General features: G+C 41.1%; 1 protein-coding gene across 1 annotated transcript in view; it reads right to left on the reverse strand.

Moving 5' to 3' along the window:
* Positions 1 to 2179: 2179 nt before the first annotated feature.
* The window catches only part of CIITA (class II major histocompatibility complex transactivator), a 54866-nt gene continuing 43390 nt past the window's right edge, over positions 2180 to 13655 (reverse strand). Inside the window, exons 13-21 of the mRNA XM_075285775.1 lie at positions 13163 to 13336; positions 12909 to 12977; positions 10627 to 10707; positions 9946 to 10038; positions 8187 to 8270; positions 6427 to 6510; positions 5963 to 6046; positions 4233 to 4321; positions 2180 to 2255 (exon numbers count right to left, since the gene is read on the reverse strand). Coding sequence (XP_075141876.1) covers positions 4237 to 4321; positions 5963 to 6046; positions 6427 to 6510; positions 8187 to 8270; positions 9946 to 10038; positions 10627 to 10707; positions 12909 to 12977; positions 13163 to 13336 — 754 coding nt within the window. The 3' untranslated portion in view covers positions 2180 to 2255; positions 4233 to 4236. The remainder of the gene's footprint in view (positions 2256 to 4232; positions 4322 to 5962; positions 6047 to 6426; positions 6511 to 8186; positions 8271 to 9945; positions 10039 to 10626; positions 10708 to 12908; positions 12978 to 13162; positions 13337 to 13655) is intronic.

Below are 13655 nucleotides of genomic sequence, written 5' to 3' on the forward strand. Positions count from 1 at the left end.
TCCCATTTCCAGCCATTTATACAGCTGGCTTCTATGACACATGTCAGTGTTGCAGTGTAGCCTTAGACTAACTTGTATGGTATGAAATAATACACCCACCATCACTGATATTGCGGAGGTATGATACAATCATACACATTGACTGCCTTGTATCTTCAATAAATCCCACTCGATGACATTTCAGTGCCCCGTGATTGTTACAATGTAGGCAAAATGTAGACCGACATAGATGGAAGCATGTATTATATGGCTGGACTGACGACAACCTAGGGTGTTGTATTTCCCAATCACTTATAATTGCTGGTAATGCATTCCCCTAAAATACACAGAGATCTATTAAAAGGTAATCTGAAGTCTTAAAAAGATTTTTTTTTTCAGTTTTTTTGGAAAATTGAAAATTATTAAAGTTGTCGGTTGACAAATGTGCATAGGAGCATTTAAATTTTTAAAGGGGCTCTATCAGAAAAATGTTGCTGTATGAGCCCCACATATCCGTGAATAGCCTTTAAAAAGGCTATTCAGGCACCGCTAATCTTATTTTAAACCCCCGTCCCGTTTTAAAATAAAACTATAAAAACATATAGGTAAATCATACCTTTGCATGCACAGGGGGCAGTTGTGCATGATCCGACGTCATCTTCGGTCCCGCCTTCCTCTTCTTTCTTCTTCCAGCGATGTCCTCCTGTCCTGGCTCTTCTCCGCCTTTATCTTCTGTTCTTCCGGCGGGTTACATTCAACTCCCGCGCGTGCGCCATTTTTGTTGTAGTTCTAAGTATCCCTTGAAACTACGCGAGCATGCGCAGTACGCTCGCGAACGTCTTCACTCCGGAAGAACAGAAGATGAAGGTGGAGAAGAGCCAGGACAGGAGGACGTCGCTGGAAGAAGAAAGAAGAGGAAGGCGGGACCGAAGATGACGTCGGACCCTGCATGACCGCCCCCTGTGCATGCAAAGGTATGATAAGATTAGCGGTGCCTGAATAGCCTTTTTAAAGGCTATTCACGCATATGTGGAGCTCATACAGCAAAATTTTGCTGATATAGCCCTTTAAAGCAGCAGAAAAAGGGCTGAAACACAAAACAACAACTACAAATCTGTACAATCTAGTGCAAACGTAATATATTACAGTGCAGAAACTCTACTCGCTGGTCAGTACTAATGGTTCCAAAATAATGCTCTACAACAGAAGAAGAGGGTAACTCACAGACATTATTAGAATCGATATAAAACAAACATATTAGGAGATTTCGCTCCCCTGAGTACAGGTTAAGATAGCGATAGAAATGCTGAGCTCTGCGTTACATAAATTTATATTATTCAGAGTAGGATTTCAGAGTAAAACCCTGACAGGACTCCTAGTAGAGACAGTAAGAAACCTGCTTACCCTGCTCACATACAGTGATTGACAGCTCTCTCTGCATCAGTGATATATACATTCATATTGACTATGAATGCCAACTGTCCTTAAAGGATTCACTGTGAAGTTTGATGAACAGTTCCTTGCACTAGTCCCTAATGTAGGACCCCTCCATGCCTGCAGACTTCCAGTACACATGCTGAAATATCTTCAGTCCCTGAGTTGTAAAGTAAATAGTAGACGGGGAGGAGGGAGTGCAGCTGCAGTCTTTCTTTTTGTGCCTGTGAGACTGCAAGCTGTTTAAAGGAAGGTTGGACATCGGACCGTCTCTGAGTGTGGAGCACATAGCTGGACCCTATAAAGAAGTGTTCACCCACCAGACTTGGACAGGCATTAAAATGACCTAATCCGATACAATCAGCTAGACTTTGGCGTGATCAGTCATCACAGTGGAATTAAAGAGCACAAATTGTTTCATTGTCTTCCTAGTGATGTGTAGTCCAGGCTTAAAAAGCTTGGAGACGACCCCTGTGCTATCTTTATTGCTAGTTGTCACTTTTGCAAACTGAGCAATATATGTGACTAAAGGCCAAGTCAAGGAGCCATATGTACAGGCGTCTTCTTCCCTTCTGTACAATGGTGTTACCCTCCATGTTATATACCGTTACAGACATATTTGTTTTAGCAGTAATGTATCTGTCAGTCGATACCACATAAGATTATTGGACCTCACCCTTTTTTCATTTCCATACGACAATTAATATTGGTATTAAAGCATGAATGTGAAAAACAACTGGCCATTAGTGCAATTCCAAAAGCCATAGTGCAAATATAACTATCACTTCAGTAGTTACATTGTATTATTAGAAACATATTCTTTGGTTTTCTTCACGGCGCGCCTGTAAAATAAAGAAATAATACGGTTATTGCGTAAACTAACTGGCACAGTAAGTACATTGGTTATACCTAAAACAGGACTATCACCAAATACACAATGCTAAATGCCATACATTATTTGGTGGTCGCTGTACCCCTCAATATTGTGGCATTTATGTTTTTAAAATCCGTCCACCCATTCAAAATAAATGGCCCCTTTTATGTCGGGGGGCGGTATGGTGAACATTTTGGTGATATACTTTATTAATCTAACAAACTTCCTTTAAATAGAAAACAGGCTGTAAAGTTTCTATTAGCAATCATCTAACTAAGCATTGCCAGGGAGACTGTCTGAGTACAGTCTGGCTAATCCCATCCACACATTGCAGAAAAATATCTGCAGTGGGCATGCTGTGATTTCAAAGACTGTAGCGTTGTTGCACATATACCTATGGAAACGCTGGTGTTTTCTGTATAGTTGTAATTGAAGCAGAAAGTCCGCAGAGGAAAACTCTTTTCTGCAGTTCCTCTAAGGGTTGGTTCACACTAGCGTATGTATTCCGTCCGGTTAGAGTCCGCATGGAGACCCCCTGGACCGAATACAATCACAATTGCAAGTGCTGTGCTGTAAAAGTGCACGGACCCCATAGACTATAATTGGGTCCGTGTGCTTGCCGCGCACTGCCCGCATGAACGATGCAGTGCGCGGCAAGCACACAGACCCCATTATAGTCTATGGGGTCCGTGCGCTTTGACAGCACAGTACTTGCAATTGCGATTGTATTCTGCCTGGGGGGGTCTCCATGTGGACTCTAACCGGAGAGAATACATACGCTAGTGTGAACCAGGGGTAAGACTCAGGCTGCGTCCCTATGTTGCGGAAACGCAGCATTTTTTGTTGCAGATTTTGCAGTTTTATTGAGCCAAAGCCAAGAGTGACTATAAAAGGAAATGGAAATATAGGGAAAGCTCTTATACTTTTCCCTTCTGCTCAATCCACTCTTGACTTTGACCCAATAAATAACAGCAAAATCTGCAACAAAAAATGCTGTGTTTCCGCAACGTGGGGCCTCAACCTTAAGGCTGGAGTCACATTGTGCCACATTGTGCAAATCCAATCCATACATTGCAGAAAAATATCCACAGTGGAAATGATGTGATTTAAAAAATGCTTGCATTTTTGTAAATCGCAGCATGTCAATTATACCTACGATGCCAGCGGTTTCAATATTGGTATAATAGGGACAGAAAGTCTTCAAAAGTAAACTCTGCAGACTTTCTGTGAAAAGCGATGCAGAAAAAAACTGTGATGCGTTCCTGACGCTGCCTTTTTTTCTGCAGCATGATATCTGGGACCTTAGGCTAAAAGGGTTTTACAGGATTACAGAAAATGCACCAAACCTATAGCTATGTGAAAGAAAATCAGGTTACCCTGTAATACCAATCACAGCCTATAGACAGGTGTGGCACTGTTTCTCAACCCCTTTAAAAAAAGTTGTACTTACTGCTATATAATTCTATTCATGATAGTCACCAGATTGGGACAGCAGATGGGCCCCTAAACTAGCAGCATTTCTTTATGTTGCAGGAGTTTAGGGCCCCAAACCTGGTGACTCCATTCCCATCTGTTGTGTTGAGCAGAAACTAAAGTTTTAGTCTGCCAAAGTTGAGCCATGACTCTTTTCTGGCAGATCCATGCACATGCGTAGTGCGCAATTGATCACACAATGAAGATCTGTGGTTGAAGAGTACGGATGGCACATGGATGATACCTGTGTGCTGCTTGTACCTCCAGAGACCCCTTAATCTACTTCAGTGAGCCGGGGCCGCAAATGGACAGGAATAAGACCTGGCCTGAGTTTTGTCCTGGCGTCACAGCTCCATACACAGGGACAGCTGATACATGGGCATATGTATGGGGTCATACAATATAATGGCTCTGTGTTCTCTTTCTTTCTGTCTTAGATAAATGTTTTTGTATACACAATAAAAAAAATTACCTTGTCACCCTATTGAAAGACAACTTATTCGTGAATCTCGCTGCTGCAGACGCTGTAGAGTGGCATGAGGAATGGTCATACTGTACATCCTACAGATATAAAAAGTCATGTGTAAGACTGTATGAAGGGTCACTATATAATCCTTATCTATTGTACATACCCCTGTTTCCCCGAAAATAAGACACCCGCCCCCTTCACCTCATGGACCACCTACAACCGGCAGTCATGCCGGCACTCCGCTAAGGAAGCGCTGGCATGACTGCCGATTGTCCCCCGCACCAGCCACTGCATAAGACATCCCCCAAAAAATAAAATAGGTCATATATTTCAGAAGAGAATTTAACATAAGAGAGTGTCTTATTTTCGGCGAAACAGGGTAGCAGTAGATATTGGGGAAAACAATGCCCATTGTAATGAGATGCAAAGAAAACATACCAAATGCTTGTACCGATGGAATTATTACTACACCTAATACTGTAATACGGTTTTAATGACTGCACCCACATATTTTAGACCAGAGTAATAAGTAAACTTACTAGACAGTACAACAAGCTAAGTTTTTAGATTAACATATCATTGCAGTTATGGGGTCATATTAAAAAACAGATTCACATATAGGGACACATTTATCAATCCAAGTCGGACACTTATCTGTCTATGTTTGCACCGAAATTTAAAGTGCACAGCATATACGACATATTTCTGAACAGTGTGCACCAGAAAGAACAGAAAAATACAACAGTCTAGACACTTTTGAAAAATTTGCACCAGAATGGGCGAGGTTTAGAAGTGTCTCCATTTACGACACGCTATACTCTATATTATATCCACACTCTGTATTGTACCTTCCACACCACATTGTGTTTATGAGGAACAGGAAATACCAGACCCCCAGATAGGTGGTTAGTAGAGACGAGCGAGTACTATTCGAAACGCCAGTTTTGAATAGCACGCACCCATAGCAATGAATGGAGCCGGCCGGCACGCAGATGTGGCCGGCATCCTGCTGCTTAACCCCCTGCGTGCCGACTGCGTCCATTCGTTCCTATGGGTGCGTGCTATTCGAAACTGCCGTTTCGAATAGTACTCGCTGATCTCTAGTGGTTAGTTTTACCAAAAGATGTGTTTGTATATTTTTGAAAACAACTTTTTTTCTTTGATTTAACATCATTTTTATTACAATATACTAATATATGCCAGTATATTTTGCCTATGCATAGAAATATGCACAAGCCCTTGTTAGGGCATTCGTCTTTCCATAGCGATGTCATCCTTGGCAATCATAGTGCCAGGGTTGGACACCATGGCTACTGGAGAGGTTGCCCTTCCCTTTACTCCATCCTTCCTAGTACAGTGCTGCATTCAGGCTTGATTCTTGCGCTAAATGGGTTAGCTACTGGAATCTGAGTTTTCTCCAAGCTCACAGACTGCAGTGCAATAGCAGTTATGTAGTACAGTCATTCTCTTGTTGGTGATCTTTGTGGGGTGGAAGTGGCATTGAACACAATAGTACATCAAGGTGTGCTATCTAAAGTACCTGGCATACTATTACATCAGGATGCGGTAAGATTCATTCAATGCATCTACACTTATTTTATGAAACATCTATCATATGTTTCCATCACATTACATTCATGCCAAACTTATTTTGTGTGCTAAAAAAACTGCTGTGCATTCTGTATTTGCAACAGCAGATGGCGCCACCTCCTTACAACAAACCATGCACATACCTTAGGCTTCTCATTTTTGGACACTTCTGAAGACTTGCCGCAAGCTGTTCAGCTCCAGTACATGTGATCCGGTTACAATCCAAACTGCAGACAAAAATGAAACTTAATAAATGACTGTAGGAAAGCAAATTATTTATGTTTAAAACGCCAACACTATAGATTAAAAGACAGTATTATATATTGGTCTATGCCTCACAGCAAAATCTATAAAAATGAACACAAGGTTCTTTGTATACATTTTAATCAAGGTGTATAAGCCAAAAATGATTATCAATAATAAGAATAGGTCGTATACCCTGTAGCCTCCCGGGTTGAGAAGGGACATGGGGCATCATTTTCACCTCTACTACTGCATTCTAGCAATAGAGCTCCTAGCCCTGCTAGAATATTCTTGTGATATGCCCAATGTGCCGATACGGAAAAAACGTCATTAACACTAAATGTCTTTGTCTCTTTGTACTTACTGTAGGGCCTCAAGTGATGTCATAGTGGGAAGTATATTGGACAGCTGTTCAGCTCCCATATCGCAGACACTGTTATTAAATAGGCTGAAAATATGACAAAAAACAAACTGTTATTTTTAAGTTTATACAAAACTTGTAAGTCAAGTATAGACTAGAAACTACCGATCAGGACATACTAGTACTATGCTGCTGGAACATAAAGACAAGGCACGTGGATGTCAAGGGGGCACCAATCCGATCAGAGATCTCTGTAGGTATGCCCCCCCCACACACACTCTGGGGGGCAGAGCTTGGATACATATAACATAAATGGCCACTGACATGATATGGATATGATATGGAGTGATTCTTGTGTCCATGTCCACTGGTGATGTCAATTTATCCAAATAATTTGTCAACTTTTAGTGTTGAGTTACAAATATATGTGTTCGTCTTTTACTCAGCATCAAGGAAGATGACAGATTTTGGTGTTTAGGGAAGGAAAAGATGCCTTTGTCCAGTGTAAGGAGCAGATCCAGCAGAGAAGAAGCCTCTGGCTCCCAATGGTCTCCTAGAATTGGAGAATTGGTATAAAGCAAACAACACATTCCAGTGTCGCACAGGCACCCGAGTCAGGTCACTGCTTCATCTGTATAAAAGACTGGTTTACCTAGCGGCATTTTCTCAATACATCTAAGTAAATGCTATCAGGCCCAGTTCACATCAGCGTTCAGGTTTCAGTTCAGGGAGTCCGCTTGGGGACCCCTAAACAGAAACCTATACACATTAAAAAGTGGATACCTAAGAAACCACATGTTTTCTCCACGTTTCCATGCAGAAACCACATGGACCCCAATATAGTCTATGGGATCCGTGCGGTTTCCCAGGTAACCACTTTTCTATGCGTTTAGGCTTCCATTACAGGTCCCCAAGCAGACTCCCCGAGCAGAATCCTGAGCACAGATGTGAACCGAGACTCAGAAAAAGAAGTGCTAACAAGTGCTAACAATAATACCTACTAATGAAGGTCTTGTCGTATTGTTGGGCATTGCTACTCCGGAGTTACGGTGTTGTCAAAGAAACCTGAACCAGTGAAGTTGTGAAAAGCTGGCACTGGACATAAATCGCAACAGTGTGAATACCGCTATTTAAACCAATGTAATGTAACCTGGTAAAGTTTGCTTTATAGCTGTGTATAGAAATTCCAGTTCAAGGAACTGTTTTTGAGGCTTCTTCTCTGCTGGATCTACACCCTACATTGGACAACGAAAGACCCCAGAGGCATCTATTGAATCCTTATGCTCATACCCCTCCTCTTTTTACCAACTACTATCCATGATGTTGGCCTGAAGAAGACGCTGGTAAAGTGTCGAAACGTGTTGCCTGTAACCCTAATGAAACACAAGTCCTACTGACTCTTTCCCCACAAAGCTACATACAGTATCAGTCCGCTCAGTTCCTCCTGCTCTATAACCTGCTGGCCTTTATCCATACAAGCTCAGCCATGATACGTGTATTATTTGCCATTGTCATGATAGTAACAGAAATCAGGGTGATACATCTCTTGCATTGCTTTAGCACCTGCAGCTGTCACAATGATGAATATCTGGTAAACGGTTTGTAGAACTTGTTATAACTGATCTTATGATATGAGCTCATTCTAAAGACAATTACAGGAAATAGCATGTATTGTATACACATATAATCTAAGAGTTTCATGATGAATCATATAGAGACCACTCATCATTATCACAGTCCACATGCATTCATGCTTCATTTACCTCAGTGTCTGTAATGATGGTAAAGATGGAAGCGCTGCTGCTAGCTTCTTGGCTCCCACACCAGTAATATTATTCTGTGACAGACTGGATAAATCAGAAGGATTGTTAGTGTCAGTTCTGACTATGGACAATGAAGCAGATTAGAAAGATTCTTAAAGGGGTTGTCCGGTTTAAATAGATATTTCTACAGGCTCTTGCGCAGGCCATCTGCCAGCTGCCCACGCCTGCGCAGAAGAAGAGACACTCCATGCCCAGACCGGAAGACAGGTAAGTATGAAAGGGTTGCATTAGTTAGGAAGGGCTAGTAGTGGGTGAGCTAGCTAGGGAAACAGGGATGGGTGTGAGTGGGAAATGGGGAGTGAGTGAGAGAGGGAGGTGGTGTGAGTCAGCTCTGAGTGAAGCCCAAGGCATCATGGTAGTCGTAGGAAAACACAGAACAGGAAGATGCCCAAGTAAACAAATGCAGAAGATGCCAGGAGCTCACAGAGAAACCCAGAAATCACGGAAAACAATGCTAAAGGTATTTGGGTGCACTTATTACCCTATTAATATCACTAACAGACCTTTTTTGAAAAAATGATTTTTAAGTGCAATATCCTAATACTGTATCACTATGGGCATCATCACACATTGAGTATAGGGTATCTGCCCTATAACTGTCTCTAACTCAAAAACAGCCCCGGTACCATGAATTATATATAGAGAGAAATACTCTTGTAAGTAGAATGATTTTGTTTGTGATATCATGACTTTCTTCTCTTTATCTCCTACGTTTTCTGCACATTCCTCCCCTCCCCTCTCCATAGACTTCTAGAGACCTGTGTAATCTGAGCCATATGATGTGTAGTCCATCTCAAAATGGATAAATCATAGATTTTCACAATGAAAATTGTTTTATCGGGGGGAGCCTAATATGAGCAGAAAGAAGTATTTCTCGCAGATAAAATGTATTACACAGTTTCTTACAATCTCCTGTACTATCCATTTATGCGAAATTTGTTGAAACGACAGAACCTACTTAAGAATAGAGACTATGTAAGGATGGCTATTGCTTGTAGTGTACAACAATCTGTCTTCAGTCCAATGCCCCCTATATCTGCTCACAAAGCTAAATTTCTGAAGGTGCCCTACGCTGTTCGGCTGACAACTTTTATTTTACATTCATAGGGACCTCAAGTATCTATTTATTTTAGAAATCATATGAAGCTGAACAGTCCCTAACCAGTCATTTAGCTAGACAACCTAAATTGCCATTCCCTCACCCCATGTAAGAGCAATAAGGTAGTCCTCACAGGGAGAACAAGGTACAGGGGGATTAAAAATTTGTACAACATCACTGTACCTGTTCATGGGTGGTGTCAGAAAATAAACCGGGCTAAACTACAATACTACACAAAACCATAAGACATGTGTGGCACTGTTTTTAGAAGAATGAAGCCATGTATTTCTTATACAGGCCATTTTAAAACATGATTATAAAGAATAGAGGGGGTTACTTGTTTGACATTGGGCAATGCCAGGGGGACAAACATTTTCGCTATTTTTTAAAAGTTATCTGAGCTTTTACGGTGATAATAAATAACGCTTTTTCTACAGAAGCATTTCATAAAATCTTTTCAGCACTAAACACTACCATAACTTTGGGCGACCTTCAGAATGTTATAGTGCTGGTCAAAAGCCCAAATCAACATTGCTTTCCTCTAGTTCTGTAAAATGCGGAACACTTCCTCAAATCTATTAATGATTTTCTAATACGTACTCCAGTGTTTGAAGACATCGCAGTTCTGGAAATTTCTCTGCCAGTTTCTCTACTCCTTTATCGCCAATGTGATTCTCTGTCAGGTTGTTCAAACTAGGGAAATTTTTGAGAAGAAAAACAAATATCATTATCTGTGAATTGTAGCAATAAAGTCTATAAGACAGTATGAGTACATGAGTGGGGAAGCTACATTTTTACCCTCCCGAATGGACTACCGAACGCATTGACAAACGTTGTACAGTGAAAGCACACAGACCTCATAGACTATAATGGGGTCCGTGCTCTTTCCATACATATGAGTCATGCAGACAGGAAAGTAGATTGTGAACTACTTTTCTGTCTGCATGTTGCGTGTGGAGCACAATGCTCATTTACTTTTCTCACCTCACGGATTAATTGCATTGACAGTATTACAGGGGGCTTTCTCCTCCCCCTCCCATGTACAGCTTCCATATTCATGACTTGTTCCCTTTTTTCCCAGGGGTGTGCTCTACATTAGGATAAAAAAAAGACATCTGACTGTTGCGATAATATCCCTTATGATGTGTTTGACCTATGTTCTCCTTGTTTCGTGTTGGGTGTTGTGTCACCTACTGCGACAACTGTTAATATTTTTGGAGTTGTTTTCCTGAAAAGGTCAATAAAACCACATTCATTATTCCAGGACATTGTATTACTTACTCTAAATGTTGAAGAGCAGGCAGTTTGGGAAGAATTTCCACAAGTTTTAGGAAGCCATCTTGTCCATGTTTCTTCCCGAGCCTAAGACACAAGAACACAGTCAGTGAAGCACATTAGATATCCTGCAACTCACTATGACAATCCTACAGGATCTTAGTGTGTCATAATATGTGATTGTCCCAATGAATCATGGATTCTAATGTCTAAATAAAATGAGGAAAGGAAGAAACTGATAAGTGATAAAAAAAAGAAGCTTTGGAAAAAAAAAAAAGAGAGAATGCAGAACACAGAAGGAATATAATAATATCCAATGGTGCATCAAAGGCTTAAATATATCCTCTGTACACTCTGCTGGTACATTTCTCTATGATACTGCACTGCACTTTCTCTATACATGCACATAAATAATTTAGTCCATTAGGCTGTAAGACCTCCACAAACATGCACACACCAGCTTTGCTAAGCATGCATGTGCTTCTGAAGGGAAAGGGGAGAGAGCAACAGCCAGATACCCCTGTCAGCAGGTCATCTCCTCAAGAACTAAAAGATTCAATATACAACTGCTTAATCCTTCTCACCTCTAACATATGACATCAGGGGAAAGTCAGGAGACCACCCTACATACTAGATATCATGCTGCAAAATTGTATCCAAACTGCAGAAGTTCAGGTTGACACCATTACATCTGTATGTGTATGCACATATAGATAGATAGATAGATAGATAGATAGATAGATAGATAGATAGATAGATAGATAGGGGAACCTGCCTACCCTGTAAATCAACTTTTTATGTAAAGCATATTTTATATGAATTGTTTGCGATTTTTTTAACTTTCCATGTTCATAGTTATATCTTAATAATAATCTGAAAAAACCCTCAGTTTTTACTCCGGTCACTATGTCGAATAATACCCTGACACTTCATATTCTGTAGGAATTTTTTTTCCCATGGCCAACTCATTGGCAAAGATAGGACTATGACAGCAGATATTATCTATGTATAGATAACACAGGGACCTCCAATCCTTAATGATAAGGGCACTACTCTGACATGAAATAGTACATTTTTATATGTGCAGAGCTAAAGGGGTTGTTCAGGATTTTAAGCCACCAGTGGGATGGTTGTGGGGAAGTTGAAAGAAAGAAACCTCACCTGTTCCCAGCTATCTGTTATCCACCCCGTGCTGGGGCCATGGTGCTGAAAGGCCTGTGCCTCATGTGACTACTGACACCAATCAGTGGCCTCAGCGGTCGCTGGAGAGGGACTTGTGACATCACTCATATTTGTCACCGCTTTCTTACCACTTACTGCTGAGGCCTTTGATTGGTGGTTATGTGATGCACAGGACTTTTGGCGCCGAGGCACGTAATAGAAAGGCAACCCGTGGACAACAGAACACCATGGAAAGATGAGTATGAGTATCATTATCTGTGAAATGTGGTAATAAAGTCATTTCTTTATTCTTTTATTAGCTGCCATTAAGCAATTATGTCAGTCTACAAAGTGGAAGATTTTACGCTATAGAAGGTCTGCGACCTTTTATTATAAATGTAGCGACTCTGAGAATTCTAAAAAGTGTTATTTTTTTCTTATACATAAAAAGGCAAGATTATGGGGATAATGTCACTCCTTAAGGAGAGACCACCTATTAGTAAATAGGGAGACAGTGTCTCTGTTATGCTGCCCTCTATAGGAAGCACCCTGAACATCATGCCCAACTTCCCAGAAGCCTTTACTGCATAATGCAATATGGCTGTATAAGTCTCCACACACCTAATAGGTGGTCTCTCCTTAAGGAATGACATTATCCCCATAATCTGGTCTCTCAGCCTCTCACTTCTACCTAGCCAGTTCTCTCTACGCTGTGCTGACGAGGTCCAACCAGACTGAAACTGCCGTCTATAGCTGAGAAACTGACTTGGTAAAAATCCTTCATTATGCAGTAAAGGCTTCTGGGAAAGTTGGGCATGATGTTCAGGGTGCTTCCTATAGAGGACAGCATAACAGAGGCACTGTCTCCCTATTTACATCTTGGGAGACAGATTTGCATATTCCTCCCATGATCCCTTACAGTGGAGCAACTATGGCTGTATAAGTCTCCACACACCTAATAGGAGGTCTTATGTAACCTGTAAATAAGAAGCAGTTCTGTTTCTGCATAATGTTGTGTGGCCTTCACCTCCGATTCACTGCAGCTGCTAAGATTCAGATATCATGTCTGTCCTCCTCAAATACTTGTAATGTCAAACAAGATGTCATTGGATCATTTCAGGACTTACCCAAATATAAGACTCTTCAGATTTTTTACAGCAGGAATTTCCTTAACATCAAGTGAAGAATCCAAAGAGCTAAAAATAAATTTAATAAAGGGTGCACCATTAGGAATTGACGGATTTCATAAAGGCACAATAGCCTAAAGTACACAATAGCCAATAGGCTAAATAGCCTGTATTGCATGTTTGTGTCTCTATTATGTGAATCATATCCTAAGGGAATGATGCCAATGTGCACAGAGCCTAATACAGATTCTCACCAGTTACATATGACGTGCTGGATGTCTACAAGAGCTATCAGATCGGTCACATCCTTCAAGCTTTCTAATTTGAAAGGTTCTAATGTGAATTTCTGGATGCATTTCTTCAGTAGTATATTCTGTCCATCGGCCAGCAACACCTTCCAAAGGTTAACTGTATCACTGAGGGAGGCTCTGTTGGTAAAAAACGTAACAAGTTTGATAAATGTAAAATCTATGGTTCCCTGTGATATCAAGTACAGTGCTGAGTAGGGAGTCAGCAGTAGAAGCAAAGCCTAGGCATATTGACCCAATACCATCTCTCTTGCTATACTCTATATACACTACCTAAGGCCTCATGCACATGACAGGGTCCGATGCTCCTTTCTGATGATTATAGAGCAAGCCTTATCCTGCTCCTTGGCATCGTAACTAGAGATGAGCGAACACTGTTCGGATCAGCCGATCCGAACAGCACGCACCCATACAAATGAATGGAAGCACCTGTGACGCC

Source organism: Leptodactylus fuscus, chromosome 8 (assembly GCF_031893055.1).
Source record: "Leptodactylus fuscus isolate aLepFus1 chromosome 8, aLepFus1.hap2, whole genome shotgun sequence".
Taxonomy (NCBI): domain Eukaryota; kingdom Metazoa; phylum Chordata; class Amphibia; order Anura; family Leptodactylidae; genus Leptodactylus; species Leptodactylus fuscus.